We start from the raw sequence: 16292 nt of genomic DNA, 5'->3' as shown, positions 1-16292 counted from the left end.
CTCAGTCCCAGCTCCTGCCCACCTTGCAGTTCAAAAGCATGTCAAGTGCAAGTAGATAAATAGGTACCACTCTGGCAGGAAGGTAAATGGTGTTTCTGTGTGCTGCTCTGGTTCGCCAGAAGCAGCTTAGTCATGCTGGCCACATGACCTGGAAGCTGTCTGCGGACAAACGCTGGCTCCCTCAACCTATAAAGAGAGATGAGCGTGCAACCTCAAGAGTTGTCGCGACTGGACCTTACCGTCAGGGGTACCTTTACCTTAATATTGTAAACCACTTAGGATATAGAAGTATATAAATATTTTAATAAATAACATAAATGAAATTTCCTATGAAGTGCACCCTCTTTACAAGCTAATTAAAGACAGTTTTCATCCTGCATGTCTTTAACATTAGTATTATTAAGACTATTTATGATTACTGTGTGAGTGCAGCTCACTGAGAATCTAAAGCATAAACAGTTGTTGTTTTTCTAAAATACAAAGCTGACTAAGGGTAGCTCTAGCAAACGATTCAGAAAAAGCCAGATGCTGGAGAGTTGTGGCTCAACTAAAGACTCTGGCCATTATTCAGAGTGGGCCACTTCAGAGGGCTGAATGCCCCACAAAGGCAGCCTGGCACTTAGGGCTTTTCTGCCTCAGTCACCGATGGGACCGTATTTGCAGGATGTAGCCACTGCTAATGAAAAACAATTCTAAATTTGCAGAATGCATTTATTATGGGTGCTTCATACCAGAGGCTGGGTTATTTTCCAACTTTTTAAGTCCAGACTGGGTTCTGGAAAGAGAAGCTCCTCCCCACCCAAAACCTGCAGGCTTGCAGGTTGTCCTGGAACACTCTTCTGCCCTCTGCCCTCCTACCCCACCCACTACTGCCCCACAGTATTTCTATGCCAGGGGTCAGCAATCTTTTTCAGCAGGGGGCCGGTCCACTGTCCCTCAGACCTTGTGGGGGGCCGGACTATATTTTGGAGGGGAAAAAAGAACGAATTTCTATGCCCCACAAATAACCCAGAAATGCAGTTTAAATAAAAGGACATTCTACTCATGTAAAAGCATGCTGATTCCCGGACTGTCCACGTGCCGGATTTAGAAGGCGATTGGGCCAGATCTGGCCCAGGAGCCTTCCGATGCCTACCCATGCTCTATGCCCTCTCTACTTCTCCAGGCCCCTAAGAAGGAACTCCAGAACGGGGTGATCCGTGGCTACCAAATTGGCTACCGGGAGAACAGCCCTGGGAGCAACGGGCAGTACAGCATTGTTGAGATGAAGGCCACAGGGGACAGCGAGGTCTACACCCTTGACAACCTGAAGAAGTTTGCCCAGTATGGTGTGGTGGTGCAGGCCTTCAACCGTGCAGGCACTGGCCCCTCGTCCAGCGAGATCAACGCCACGACGCTGGAGGATGGTGAGTGCCCAGAAGTCCCCAGGATGTTCTGAGGTTGCAGTATCCCCAAAGGTTTCCGCAGTCTTTCTGCGCACCTTCATCCAAGCCGCGTGATACATTGAAGCACCAACTCTCGGATTTCAGTTCAACTCCAGTCTCCTAGCTCCAGCATGTGCAAGCCTCCTCTTTGTCCCATTGTTTGAAGAAGGTGGGGCTTGGGGGAGCACTGCACCTGGTCTTCTCAAACCACTCTTGATTGGCAGGGGGCTTCCAGATGCTTGCAAATGTATGACACCTCTCCCTGCTGCCTTGTGGGGGTGAAAAATGAACCAGGAGGGCAAGCCAAGCCAAACAGTTGGTCTCACTAGCTGCAAAAGCCATCTAGTCATGCGGCTCTTTGCTCTGCCAATGCTTCCCTAAATCCACAGGCAGTGAAGTTAATAATAATAATAATAATAATAATAATAATAATAATAATTTATTTATACCCCGCCCATCTGGCTGGGCTTCCAACAAAATATTAAAATACCGTAATACATCAAACATTAAAAGCTTCCCTTTTGCTGGGGATGGCTGAGGGTGCGGGGAGACACTTAATAGCAGGTAGTAGCTCTCCTGCCTGTTTCCATCACATTATAAACTATCCTGTGTCTTCACTGTGGTCAGATAACTCCTTTCTCATATGGTTGTCAGTTTTGAGCATAGAAGGGATGGTGTGCGCAGAGGCAGGTGTGTCTCCAGCACTGTGGCTGGTTTTCTGTGGCCCCTGGTCCCCAGAAGGCATCTCTGGCTGTCATGTGTGTGTACTTCTTTCTGATTGGCTGGCGGCTGGGCTTCCTGAGCCAAATGGCTCCTCCTTTCTCTTGGGCATGCTGATCAGTGGCGCAGCCTTTGGGAAAGGCGGCTCTTGCAGCTGGTTGAGTCATGGCAGCTGCTGCCTCTGCTGCTGCTGCTCCTCCTCCTCTTCTTCTTCCCAGGATTCTTCCATGAAGCACCTCCTCCGGGGTTTCGCCAGGGAGAGATCGGCACTGGCCTTGGAGTCATTTTAAAAGCAACATAAAAGTTTCTTCCTCCATTTGCTCAGCAGTTTTTCATACTTAATTAAGGCCCTCATTAGCCTGTCAGAGCACGATCATTTCCTGGCTAGATTAGCACTCCTCCTGGGGTATTCAAGGGTCCCTGTTTTAGCAATAGTGTCTTTCCATAATTATATTACCTTCATTTTGTTCAAACGGACTCTCTATTAGTTTATAGCACCCGGCCCCTAATTACACGGTGCTTACAGTTTTACACCTAAGTAATATGAAACAATAATCATTTTCAAAGCAGATCATTAGGATGATGTATCATCATTTAAATGCTCATAAAAATTAGAGTTCTGTCTTTGGGGGCAGTGGGATCTCATTACCTTCATCCCGCTTGCTTGCCTTCCTTGCTCCGTCTTTCGTTCTTTTCTTCCTTCTCAAGGTTTCTCTCAAAATTTGGGGTGGGGTTTGTAAAAATATATATGCCAGTGGATGAGCTGTGACATTGGCACAAGCACCCAGCGGACTTCTGGAACTTTTGGGGGGCTGTTGTTGCAAATGAATGAGTTGCTGAGGAGTGAGAAGGAGGAGCCCCGCAGGCGCAACCCTCTCCTCTGAATGACGGGTGCCAGGGAGGAGGAGCTGCCTGAGCAGTGTTGGCAGCAGCAACGGGGACTTAGGGTTGCACTCCCTTCCCTGACCCACCTTTCTCTTCTCAGTGCCCAGCCAACCGCCTGAAAACGTGAGGGCCTTGTCTATCACCTCCGATGTGGCTGTGATCTCCTGGTCGGAGCCGCCAAGGAGCACCCTCAACGGTGTCCTAAAGGGATACCGTGTCATCTTCTGGTCTCTCTACATGGATGGAGGTGAGTTGGCAATGCCACCCTCTCAGAGCCTTTCAGAGGTCTCTGTCTGCAGAACAATAGTGATGGTGCACGACTCTCACCTCTAGTATGATTCTTACAGACAAAGGCCCTCATTCCTTCTAGGCTCTGCAGTCTTTGTGCCGGTAGAACTGGCTACAAGGGGAGGCAGGGATGGAATAGGGGACCTACCTGCCTTCTCCTTCCTCTGTACCTCCAGTACCTGAACCTGATGCGCACACCTCCAGGCACAGCAAGCGCAGGGTAGCTTGGAACTCACTGCACAAAAGGCTCAGAGGCTGTGCTTGAGTTGGAGCTTTTCAGGTGGCAACATGGCATGGCCTGGCACTGTGGGTTAAACCACAGAGCCTTGGGCTTGCCGATCAGAAGGTTGGCGGTTCGAATCCCTGCGATGGGGTGAGCTCCTGTTGCTTGGTCCCTGCTCCTGCCAACCTAGCAGTTCGAAAGCACGTCAAAGTGCAAGTGGATAAATAGGTACCGCTCCGGTGGGAAGGTAAACAGCGTTTCCATGCGCTGCTCTGGTTCGCCAGAAGTGGCTTAGTCATGCCGGCCACATGACCCAGAAGCTGTACGCCGGCTCCCTCGGCCAATAAAGCGAGATGAGTGCCACAACCTCAGAGTCGGCCACGACTGGACCTAATGGTCAGGGGTTCCTTTATCTTTACCTTTAGGAGTGCTCTCATTTCCCTTGAAAGTGTGGCTGCCTGATGGCTACCTGCCCACCCGTCCCCTGCAAGGCCTGCCAGCCTTGAACTTAATCTACACACCTATAAACTTCCCAGTCAAAGTGATCAGAGGCACCTTTCATAGAAGATAAAAGAAAGACCAATCTAAAAGATGCTCACTGTTTTCATTATTATATATCCAATTGGAACAAGCGGTGCGCTTCATTCTGTGCTTGCTGTGGAAAGGCTCTGCCAGAGGATCACTATTCTTCTCTGCGGTGCCCATCCGCCTGGCTGTGTGGTGCTTGACTTCAAGCTGGACACTCGTGTGCTCTCAGCCCCTGAAACGTCTGTAGGCCTGACTTCTTTCTACTTCCCGTACAGAGTGGGGGGAGATGCAGAATATCACCACCGTCCGGGAGCGAGCAGAGCTGCGCGGCATGGAGAAGTTCACCAACTACAGCGTGCAGGTCCTGGCTTACACCCAGGCTGGTGACGGTGTCCGCAGCAACGTGCTCCACATCCAGACCAAGGAAGACAGTGAGTGCTGGACTCTGAGCATGTGTGTGTGAGAGAGAGAGTGAGTGAGTGAGAGAGAGATTGAGAGATTGGAGAGATTCCTGGATGTGGCCATAGCTTCTCTTCATTGGCCTCCATATGAAAGTCGTGGCAGCCTGCTGCCCTCTGCTGGCTGCTGCCTGTCTATGCAGCTTCTTGTTTATCAGAAGTGGACAATGGTGCCTTGCTCTGTATGTGTCTTGTGTCATACCCTCCAACATTCCTCCGGTGAAAATAGGGACATCCCATTCCATAATGATAATTTCACTATTTATACCCCACACATCTTACTGAGTTGCCCCAGCCTCTCTGGGCGGCTTGCAACATATATAAAAACAATGTCCCAATAAAAATAGGGACATTCTGTTCAATACCCTCCAACATTTCTCTGCTGAAAATATGAGTGTCCTAAGGAACAGCGGGACATTTCGGGATCAAATCAAAAACTGGGACGGCTTCTTTAAATCAGGAACATCCCTAGAAAATAGGGACTCTTAGAGGGCATGGTGTGTGTCAAATTGACTTGTTGCTCAGTTCTGTCTCCCTCCTGCCCCAACATGTCCTCTGCTGAAGAGATGCTGCTTCTTATTATTGCTACTACTACGATTATTATTAATTTTCTGCAGGCCAGGAAAGAATGGGAAATTTCAGGTAGCTTTCAGGGTCCACTTCTTTGAGAAAACCTCAAAGCAGGTGGACAAAGCTTTTTGCCATCCTTGGCTAGTATGTGCTCTCCACCCCCCACTTCCCTCCTCCCCAGCAACTTTATGCTAATAGTGTGTGTTAATTAGAAGTAAGAGGGTTGAGCCTGGAGTGTGAATGGAAGTGCCAGAAGCCTGGTGCAGGTTGAATCCAGGAAAAGAGGAAAGTGTGACTGCCATTTCCCTCACCTTTGCTGCCAGGCATGGAGGATGGATCTCCTTCTGGCGAGAGAGAGCAAGGGGCCTCACTGGGACTCTCCAAGCACTGCCGGGTCAGTTGCCTCTGCTGGCTGCAGGTGACACCCTGCGGGGCTGAGAGTCTGGCCTGCAGGGCAGCATGAAGAAGGCCTTGAGGGGAGGGTGAGACAGCCAAGGGAAAAAAGTGGTTAGAATTCATCGTTGGCAAGATGGATGGGGATGGGGCACCATGGTTTTCATGAATTTGAATTTTGCAAGATCAGCCCATTGTGTGTCGCAGAGGGATTGGCTGTATCTGAGAAGGGCTAAGCAGAGTTTTTCTTCACGCTGGCATGGCTCAGGGTTTTTGCTCATCTTCAAGTGGGGATGATCCACCTTGTGGACAAGTCAAAGGGACCATCCTTGGGGCTTCAGCCAAAGGGCAGGAGCCTGGGAGTCCTTGCGTGGGAGCAGCAGTCTGAAATGAGCCGGGTTCCTGGTCTGAGCCACTATAGTGGAGAAGATGCTAAATGGAGGGGGGCTTTTTTCTGCTTCTGCCAGGTGCTTCCTTTTGTCCTGCTTGGCGTCTCTTGTCAAGTGGGCTTCAACGAGTGCCCTGCCCTGAAGTCTTGGCTTCCTTCTGCTGCTCTCTGGCCCCTTGCTCCACCCAAATGGCAGGCAAGACTGGAGTTGTAGGTTTTGTCTTGGGCCTGCGCCAGCCTCACTCCCTTCCACCGCCACCCCCTCCCCGCCGCCCGCATCTCCATATCATGGAGTGGTTGAGTGGCTTAAGTACCACCCCTTCCTCCCCAGCTGGATCATCCCAGTCAGCTCGGGTCTCAGTGCCCTCATTTAAAATTAAAATCTGTCTCATTCAGCCTCAGCCATGAGACTGAAGCGCCTGCTTCTGCCAGAACAAATTGTGTCACTGTTTTCTCTCTGCACCCCCTCTTCTGCCCTTGGTCCTCCTGGGCTTCTGCTTCTGCCTGAGCTTAGGTGCGTGAGCTGAGCTGGAAGTCGGACTTGGTGGCGGGGCTACATGAACCAGATGCTTTGCATCTTCACAGTCTCTTCCCCCATCCAAAGAGGGCCCGTGAGGCAGCAATGGGGAGAGAACAGCAGCAGAGGAGGGCAGGGGATGCACCATTGAGAGCAACTCCTAGTCCATGGGTAGGCAAACTAAGGCCCGGGAGCCGGAGCCAGCCCAATCGCCTTCTAAATCCGGCCCACGGACGGTCCGGGAATAAGCGTGTTTTTACACGAGTAGAATGCATCCTTTTACAGTGGTACCCCGCAAGACGAACGCCTCGCGAGACGAAAAACTCGCAAAACGAAAGGTTTTTTCGTTTTCGAGTTGCCTCGCAAGACGAATTTCCCTATGGGCTTGCTTCGCAAAACGAAGCTTGCCCCGGGGACAGCGGGTCTTCTCTTTTGAAGCAAGGGGCGGCGGGGAGACCGCTTCTCCCCACCGCCCCTTGCTTCAAAAGAGGTCTGCCCCCGGACCTCTTTTGAAGCAAGGGGCTGCGGGGCGATCGCTTCTCCCGGTGCTCCGAAGCGGGGTGGGGGGGGCGGGAACACCTGCCCCAGCCGCCGGGCTTCGTAGCGCTGCTGCGAAGCCGGGCGGGGGGCGGGAACACCTGCCCCAGCCACCCCGCTTCGGAACGCTGCTCCGAAGCGGGGTGGGGGGGCGGGAACACCTGCCCCAGCCGCCGGGCTTTTTAGCGCTGCTGCAAAGCCGGGCGGGGGGCGGGAACACCTGCCCCAGCCACCCCGCTTCGGAACGCTGCTCCGAAGCGGGGTGGGGGGGCGGGAACACCTGCCCCAGCCGCCGGGCTTTTTAGCGCTGCTGCGAAGCCGGGCGGGGGGCGGGAACACCTGCCCCAGCCACCCCGCTTCGGAATGCTGCTCCGAAGCGGGGTGGGGGGGCAGGAACACTTGCCCCAGCCGCCGGGCTTTTTAGCGCTGCTGCGAAGCCGGGCGGGGGGCGGGAACACCTGCCCCAGCCACCCCGCTTCGGAACGCTGCTCCGAAGCGGGGTGGGGGGGCGGGAACACCTGCCCCAGCCACCGGGCTTCGTAGCGCTGCTGCGAAGCCGGGCGGGGGGCGGGAACACCTGCCCCAGCCACCCCGCTTCGGAACGCTCTCCGAAGCGGGGTGGGGGGGCGGGAACACCTGGCCCAGCCGCCGGGCTTCGTAGCGCTGCTGCGAAGCCGGGCGGGGGGCGGGAACACCTGCCCCAGCCACCCTGCTTCGGAACGCTGCTCCGAAGCGGGGTGGGGGGGGGGGCCGGGAACACTTGCCCCAGCCACCGGGCTTCGGGCGGGGGGCGGGAACACCTGCCCCAGCCGCCGGGCTTCGTAGCGCTGCTGCGAAGCCGGGCGGGGGGGGGGCGGGAACACCTTCTGAAGGTCCCGGGTCGATTTTAAAATGCCGCCCGCCAGCATTTTAAGATCGCCCGGACAGCGGAGAAGTCCTCCGCTGTCCCAGGGTTTTTTAAAATGCTGGGGGTGGGAAGAAAAGCCCTTGTCCCCCCCCCCCCCAGCCTTCAGAAGAGGTCCGGGGACAGTCTGTCCCCGGACCTGGTCTGAAGGCGGTTTCCCTAGGAACGCATTAATTGATTTTCAATGCATTCCTATGGGAAACCGTGCATCGCAAGACGAAAAAACCGCAAGACGAAGAGACTTGCGGAACGAATTAATTTCGTCTTGCGAGGCACCACTGTATTTAAAATGCATCTCTGGGTTATTTGTGGGGCATAGGAATTCGTTCCCCCTCCAAAAAAAATAGTCCGGTCCCCCACAAGGTCTGAGGGACAGTCGACCGGCCCCCTGCTGAAAAAGTTTGTTGACCCCTGCCAACAAATAGGGATGCTAGGACTGTCTAGGTTCATAGGAACACATTACCCAAATTAGACAACACAGGCATGTCTGCTATGTGTACCTCTGGGGTTGCCTGCAATGTCTTTTTTTTCCTTCCAAAAAAAGAAAGTTCATGGGTAGTAGAGCTCTTGCATATTGCAGGGGCCATTGCAGGTATATATGCAGGAGCAACCGGGTGTGGCCCTCCTTTACCTGCCAGGCATCCCTTTGTAGGCCTCCTGCTGGAGCTCAGACAGAGGGTTTTGTCCTTGCTGCACTCTTCTCTTGGTCCTCTCTTTAGTGGAGCTGCTGGGGAGTCAAAGCAGACTCTGCCCCTGGCATGCGGTGGTTCCCAGGCCTCCCCCCGGCTGGCTGCTTTAAACACCTGGCATCCTCCTTAACAACCAAGAAGCTCAGCAGGAAAAACTAACAGGTTCCACTATCTGAGGTCCAAGCAGATGGTCAGGGGTTTGTTGTAGACCAAAGGAGATAACCACCAACTTCAGCTAAGGACATCTCTAAAGAGGGGTGGGATGTTGGCACCAGGGCCAAATTCCTAGAACACATGGGTATTAAGGGTGTGCCTTGCAAGAAGCCTGGGCATGTGGCATGGGGTGGGAGCCAGGAATAAAATCTTTATGGAACGGCCTGGGAATGAGTCCTGCAGCCCCTGTGGATGACTCTGGGGGTGCAGCCACTATTATCTTGTGCCCTTGAGGTGAGGATGAATTCCTGTCCTGTCATTTGTTTCTGCTGGACGCTGCCAAGGGTCTTTCTGCTAGAGAAGCAGCTAGGAAGGGCATTTTTTGATCATTTTGTCCTCCCACTTGGAAAGGCACTGCTGTTTTCCCATTCCCAGTCCCCCGTTTGCTTAGCCAGTCCCAACAGAGACTCAGGAATGTCCCGCCAGAGGTCCAGCCTTCCTGCATCCTTTGCCAGAGCAACCACATCTGTACTGTTTCCCCACAAATGGGTCTCTGCTGGGCTGCTGGGGCAAAGGCTGTTTGGACAAGCAGATGGTCTGTGGCTGATTGACACGAAGAGATCCAAGCGGGCTGCTGTTCACTCACTTGGCCATTCCCTGCCTCCTCTCCTTGCCCAGGTCAGCTGGTGCACAGATGCATTTTTTGAAGTGGGGAGCTCTGGTGTGCTCGTACGCCGCACATCCGCAACGCATCATGTGGGAGCGGATTGTGCAGTCAGAATTCAGCATCCTGAGCATCTTGTGGCACTGCTGAAAAAAGGCACCTGCTTGGTGGAGCTCCACATTCTGGCACTTGAATCTGTCCTTTTAAATGTGTTTGTAGGAGGAGGTGGTGGTTTTGAGTTCGTTTTGCTTTCGTTCTTGCTTTTATTATGCAATTTTGGGGGTTTTTAATCTTGTGTTTTTGTGCTGAGATCCACCCTGAGATCTTTGGATGAAGGGTGGTATAATAATTAAATAATATAAATACTTCCCCTCCATGCCTCCCCATTTTTTATAATTATACAGCATAAAAGAGTTAGATATCAGCTGAAAATTCTGAATATCCAGTACATAAATCACTTCCCCAACCTGCTTATTGACCTATTGTTCATTTATTACATCTTTAAAGCTGCACCATTCCCCCCATCTGCCCTGCTCCATGCATTTTTCCCGGGGCTGTGGGCTTAGGAGCCCTTCCTTCACCCTGCCTGGCCATGCCAGGCTTCCTCAGCTGCCTCTGCCACCATCAGCGAGGAGCAGCACAAGAAGCCCTTGTTGGAGCCCCTCGTTGCTTAAATATTTACACCGCCTGCCTGGCCTACTTTGGAGTCCATTAAGCTGCTCCCAGGTGCCCCTCAGCCTGCCTAGTCCTGTGGCAGGGAACAGCCTTGTGGCTTTGAAGTCCCAGACCTGCCATCCTCATGGAGGCACCAGGTGCAAGGAAGAGCCTTCCGGCTGCCTGCAAGGATGGTGTGGGGAGCAAGGATCCAAGGCACAGGGATTAAAAGCTCACAATGCTAGGGTGTGTGTCTGTGTGTGTTATTCCTTGGCTTCTAGTCCAGAACTACCTGTGGAGTGTGAAAACCCAAACAGGCGCACCTCCTAGAGCAGCCTTGGTCAATGGGGTGCCCCCTAAATGTTACAGCTCTGATCAGCCTCAGCTATCAAGGCTGCACGATGATGGGACTGATGGGAGTTGTAGCACCAGGTTGGCAATGGCTGTCCTAGAGGAACCGGTAAGCTCTCCTGCCCTCTACCTGCCCAGGTACTGCAGGTGTGCTACCCCCCCCCCCCACAGGGCCACCTTTGCAGGATTTTCCCGAAGATGCAGACTTCTCTGGGAGTGACCTGTTCAGAACCTCCCTTTTCCACCTGTCGGCTCTTGCACCGCTTGGTTGAGAAGGAAGGACCTGCTGTGCTCCATCTCTGCTCCTCAAGAGTCACTCTCCCCTCTCTCGTTCTTTCTCACCCAGTTCCCGGTCCTCCTGCTGGGATCAAAGCGGTCCCTTCTTCCTCCAGCAGCGTGGTGGTCTCTTGGCTTCCCCCCACCAAACCCAATGGAATCATCCGGAAATACACCATCTTCTGCTCCAGCCCAGGCTCTGGGCAGCCGGTGAGTTGGGCACAATGAGCTTTTGGGAGGGAGGTGTGCCTAGGACCATGCGATGCCATGTTCCTCTGAGTGAGAGATGGAAAGATAGCACACCTACTCAAGAGGATGTTCTCAGTCAGTCCTGGGATGAGGAAGAGGCACAATGTTGTGATGTACGACATCCCTCCTCCCTAGGCTTGCTTGGGGGGAGGGGGAAACCACTGCTGACCCTTGCAGGCTGCACCCTCCCCAGCTCTGACAAACAGTGGCAGCATCTTGAGGGCCACCTCCCATCAGGCCGAGGGCTGCAATGGGCTGGGGTTGCCTTGGGTAACCAGGCCCATACATGCCACAGTTATGTGGTGGTGCAATCCTGGCAGCGAGCAAAGCCGTGGGCTCCTTTGCTAGAACCTTGCACAGATTTAGAGGCAGCAGCTGCAACAGGAACTGCTTGGGGGGCATGAGGGCACTGGCTAACCTGTTTCGGATGGGAATGAGAGGGAGAGGCCAGTTGCCCATCCTGGCCTCTGACCTGGCACCATTTCTGCCTTGCGGGGTGTCACTGCACTGCTGCCCCCATGGCAGGGGGCAGCAAGGAGAAATGCTGCGCCCACACACCAGGGGGATAAATCTTAATTTCCCCCCCCCCCAGGCTTGCAGGGGGCAGGGGCATCCATGTGTGGCGCTCGCAGTCTCCTTTGCGGTCCCCACCCATTGTGCTCCGGAGTCCCCCAAGGGAAGTCCTGCAAGGGAGGCAGGCTGGGCAGAAGGGTCTGCTTATCAAAACCTCCTACTCAGGTTCATTTCAATATCTGAACTGCTGGTTTCCAGGGCAACATAATCTTTTCATCAAAGCAACTGGTAAAACCGCTGGGACCCAATATTGTTTCCTTGGCATCTTGTCAAGACTGTCATTTGGCTTAAAAATTATGTATGCAATGTAATATTTATGTTTGCATATTTAAATATTGGTTAGGTTTTAAATATACTCACAATGTACATGCGTGTGTGTGAAGTGCAAGTCTCCTGATGAGCGCATGAATAAAATGCATGCGCGCCAGTCAGGGATGATGTCTGGAGTAACTGCAGAGAGTCAGCTCTGTCTTCTGAAGCCCAGAAAACAAGCTGCTCCTCGCAGCCTTGCAGTGTCTTGTTGGAAGGCCAGCAGCAGCCTTAGACTAAGCCTGCCTGACTGGCCTCTCCCAGATTGCTTCGCTGAAGGTGCTGGCATTGAAGCTGGGGCTGTCTGCTTCTTACCTGCAGTGGGCTTCATAAAGCAGGGTGGGGTTTTTGCTCATAATCTCCCTTCTTACTGATGCATGTCCTGGCTGCAGATGAAGCACACAAACACACATACGTAGAACCTTTCTCCAAAACACTCAGTAGAGCAGGTTAGATATGAACTGAGTTGCATTAATTGATGTGCACTTGGGCTCGAAATGCCACATGTAAAAGCTCAGAAGAGCGTTTTTTCAAATTACAGTGGTGCCCCGCAAGACGAATGCCTCGCAAGATGGAAAACCCGCTAGACGAAAGGGTTTTCCGTATTTGAGTTGCTTCGCAAGACAAATTTCCCTATGGGCTTGCTTCGCAAGACGAAACGTCTTGCTAGTCTTGCGATTCCCCCCCGCTTCCCCCCCTTTTTCTAAGCCGCTAAGCCACTAATAGCCTTTTAGCAGCTAAGCCGCTAAGCCTTTAATAGCCGCTAAACCGCTAATAGTGCTAATCCGCTAATAGGGTTGCTTCGCAAGACGAAAAAACCGCTAGACGAAGAGAATTGCGGAACGGATTCTTTTCATCTTGCGAGGCACCACTGTATATCCACCTGCCGTTTCCCTTAAAATGCAATGCAAGGTTGCTGGCTGGCTGGGCAGGACCCCAATGAGAGGTTGCTCTTTGGTCTTCTTTCCCAGGCTCCCAGCGAGTACGAAACCAGCCCCGAGCAGCTGTTCTATCGCATCGCGCACCTGAACCGTGGGCAGCAGTACATGCTTTGGGTTGCAGCCGTAACCTCGGCGGGGCGTGGCAACATGAGCGAAAAGGTCACCATTGAGCCTGCTGGAAAAGGTTTGGCCCAGGAGGTGGGGGACACCCCAGGGGTGGGGCTGGGGGAAGTCCGTTTCGAGGGGGACGGCACCTTCCTCACCTCCCGCTCCTTCCGCTTGCAGCCCCAGCCAAGATAATTTCGTTTGGTGGCACTGTCACCACCCCGTGGATGAAGGATGTGCGCCTGCCCTGCCATTCAGTCGGGGAGCCTGCCCCAGCAGTGAAATGGACCAAGGACAGGTAAGGGGAAGAGGGAGTCCCTGGCCCGGCAGCTGATCCCTCTTTGTGCTGGAACTGTTTCCCACACGACTCTCCTCCTTTGCAGTGACGACTCTGCTATTCCAGTGGCCGTGGATGGGCACCGCCAGATCCAGACCAACGGCACACTGATTCTGCGCTCTGTGAAAGCAGAGGACTCCGGATACTACACCTGCACAGCTACCAACACATGGGGGTTTGACACCATCATTGTCAACTTGCTGGTGCAAGGTGAGCCAGAGGGAGGAAGGGTGATGTCGCTAGATCAGCAAGGGGCTACTGGCCCATCCAGCAGAGATCGTGCAAAGAATGGGCCCTCCTCCTTCTCGGAGACCCTGGGCTGCCTCTACACGTCTGTGTGCCTGTGTTTGGGCCAGAGGCAGAGTGGCAAGCCTGTTTTCGGCCCCTTCTCCTGCAGGGGAAGTCTCTCCTTGAAACATCCCCCTTAGGGCTTTCCACAGAGGTGCCATCTGCCCACACCACCATTTTCCAGGCTTTCCTGCCAGTTTTTTGTGGGTCCACCTTCACAGGCCTCCCCGCCAGCTCCACAGAGCACGTGCTGAACAGAGTACTAGAACTGGATTTGGCCAACATGCTGCTTGTCTTTTTTCCAGTCCCCCCTGACCAGCCCCGGCTGACGGTATCAAAGACCTCGGCCTCCTCCATCACCTTGGCCTGGATCCCTGGTGATAATGGTGGCAGCTCCATCCGAGGTAAGCACAGGAGCTGTGTAGGGTGCCTCTGTCAGTCTGTGAGGCAGTTCTTTCCCCCCAAGCATCAGGAGGGCTTGAGTGGTGAAGGAAATAACTTGGGCTCCTCAGCTGCAGGAGAAGCTGTTCTGTCAGGCTTGCCAGACCTTTTCAAAAAGCTTTTAGGGGTGTGGGAGAGAATATTTTTATTCCTAAACTCCTAACCGAGAGCCCCATAGAGCATTCACTTGGAGAAGAGTTGTGTGAGCGGGAGAGAGATGGGTAAATAGAAGTTTTGGATTATATTTGGTTTTTGGAGGGCAAGAGGGGCTTAGCAAGGGGCCCAAGGACCTCAGAAGAACTCCGTTCCCACCACTGTCCTTGTTTGTGCAGATGCGCTGGAGCAGAAGGGCTTCCGTGTTGAGTCTGGTTTGTTTTATTTTATTGATACAAGTATTTATATACTGCCCTCTCATAAATATCAGGGTGGTTTACAGCCGCGTAAAGCAGAAAACCATTAAAAGCAGTGCAGAACACTCAGTGACTACTCAGGAAAATGTTAAAACAACTGCATAGCTTGTCAGGCTAAAAAAGAGACGGCAGAAAGAAAAAAGTGAGGCTGCCTCTGCTGGAATATTGTTCCACTGCAGGAGACCAGCGACACTAAATACCAAGCGTCTGACTGAGGTCAGATGGGCCTCCATAATACAGGGGGTGACTAACATTCTCCTCTGGTTGATCTGAGTGATCAGGCTGAGATATAAGGTCACAGGCTGTCCTGAAGGCATCCTGGACCCAAGTTGTTCAGGGCTTTTCTGTATCAGGACAAGAGCCTGGAAGCTGGCCAGGAGCATATGGTGGGCAGCCAGACCCGATATCTTAGCAGGAGGTGTCACACGCTGTCGGCCATCTGACCCCATTAGCAGTCTAGCTGGTGCATTCTGCGCTGCAAGGCAGCCCCACCAAGAGTGCATTGAAGTAGTCCAGTCTCGAGGTTCCCAATGCGTGGACCACAGCAGCCAAGTTTCCCCCGATCTAGATATAGCCGTAGCCAAGACCGATCCAGGGCTACTAAGCCTGATTCAGTCCTGACACCAGGCCTGAACCCAGACCAAAGTGGGTACAAAATAATTAATGCCACCCAGGAACTTGAAGTTGCTTTGCAACCACCCTCTCTGCCGCCTTCCCCCAAACTGGGTATTGGTGACTGGCCGTTGTCTGTTTTTTATGATGATTACTAATTTGCTTCCAATCCTCCTTCCACCCACCTCCAACCCATTTTAGGCTCCCAGGCTGAGAGAGCCTGGCCCAACGAGCCTTTTGGCTAGGTGGGGATTTGAAGCTGGGCCTCCCTGCTCTGTGCCCAATGCCCTGCTTAGGAGATCAACCTTCCTCTTAACCATTTCCAGCAGACTCCTTCATGGAGGAGGATACTTCATGCCTTCATGCAAAACAGCAGCCTCTGTTCTTTTCTAAGCTGGTGCGAGTCCGTGTCCCCTGCCCCCTCCCTCAGCTCTGGAGTGCTCCCAGGGCAACAGCTGCAACCCCAGAAAGGGGGTGGGGAGGGTAGAGGCTGGAGCCTTCCTGCTGCAATTAATTAAAAGCATGGAAGTAATTACAAGCCCGTCTCCCTAGCCAGCAGTTCTCACTCCAGTGGCTTGATACATTTCCTTTAATTGGATTGGAACTACTGAAAACAGCCAGGTTGTGCAATGGAAACCAGCAATGCACTAGGAAAGAGGCTGGTTGTGGTCGCCCGCCTGCTCCCACAGGGAGGCAGGCAGGCTGTGTGGGGCAGGCGAAGGGAGGAGCCTTTCAGGGCCAAGCAGGAGATGACCAAGTGATGCCACCTGCTGGAGTGGCGAGAGGCTTGCTCATTACAATTTTGCCCACTTTTGCTTCTGGCCTTGCCCACCAACAGCATGTGTCCTTCAGAAGGGAGTGTGGCCCTCAGGCAGGAAGCAGTTCCCTGCATGAGAAAACTAGCAGCTGATCCTGCTCTGCTGTGTCTTGGCATATTTTTTACTGATCCTGGACCTTCTCCCCATTTGCTGCCTCCTCCTGTACCACAGGATATAAAGTGTGTGTGGTGGTGGTGGGGAGCTTTTTCAGCTCCCCACCCTTCTCTCTCCTGCTGCTCTTAGCTGGGACTCTTGGGTTGGGGTTGTCCTGAGACAGCCCTGACACATTCTGGCTTGCTTGGGTGGCTGAGCCCAGCCTTTTCACAAGGCAGCAGCAGTGGCAGAGTATTTGAGGAGCCTTTACCCTGAAATGAAGAAATACAAGAACCGATCTTTTCTCTTCCTGGACAAGTTGGTGGGATCATCAGGGGTGCCCTGAAACTCAGTGCCTTGGAGGTGTGGGGCAGAGGGAATGGCAGTTTAGGGCCTGCTTTGGGTTTCATGATGGAAGAAAAAGCACAATATAAACATTAAGATAAAAAAGAATAAACCTAGTGTTCTGGGGGTTTCCATTTAGTAGGGTTTTC

At 53.0% G+C, this 16292-nt stretch overlaps 1 protein-coding gene across 3 annotated transcripts in view; it reads left to right on the top strand.

Moving 5' to 3' along the window:
• Positions 1–16292, top strand: part of DSCAML1 (DS cell adhesion molecule like 1) — a 172722-nt gene that overhangs the window by 147863 nt on the left and 8567 nt on the right. For all 3 annotated transcript variants that reach the window (XM_028708714.2, XM_077919677.1, XM_077919678.1), the window contains 8 exons: positions 1166–1406; positions 3130–3276; positions 4344–4499; positions 10693–10832; positions 12725–12878; positions 12980–13097; positions 13183–13346; positions 13730–13828. In XM_028708714.2, coding sequence (XP_028564547.2) covers positions 1166–1406; positions 3130–3276; positions 4344–4499; positions 10693–10832; positions 12725–12878; positions 12980–13097; positions 13183–13346; positions 13730–13828 — 1219 coding nt within the window. The remainder of the gene's footprint in view (positions 1–1165; positions 1407–3129; positions 3277–4343; positions 4500–10692; positions 10833–12724; positions 12879–12979; positions 13098–13182; positions 13347–13729; positions 13829–16292) is intronic.

Source organism: Podarcis muralis, chromosome 15 (genome assembly GCF_964188315.1).
Source record: "Podarcis muralis chromosome 15, rPodMur119.hap1.1, whole genome shotgun sequence".
Taxonomy (NCBI): Eukaryota; Metazoa; Chordata; class Lepidosauria; order Squamata; family Lacertidae; genus Podarcis; species Podarcis muralis.
The sequence above is the reverse complement of the archived record's forward strand: the minus strand, read 5'-3'. Positions and strand labels throughout refer to the sequence as shown.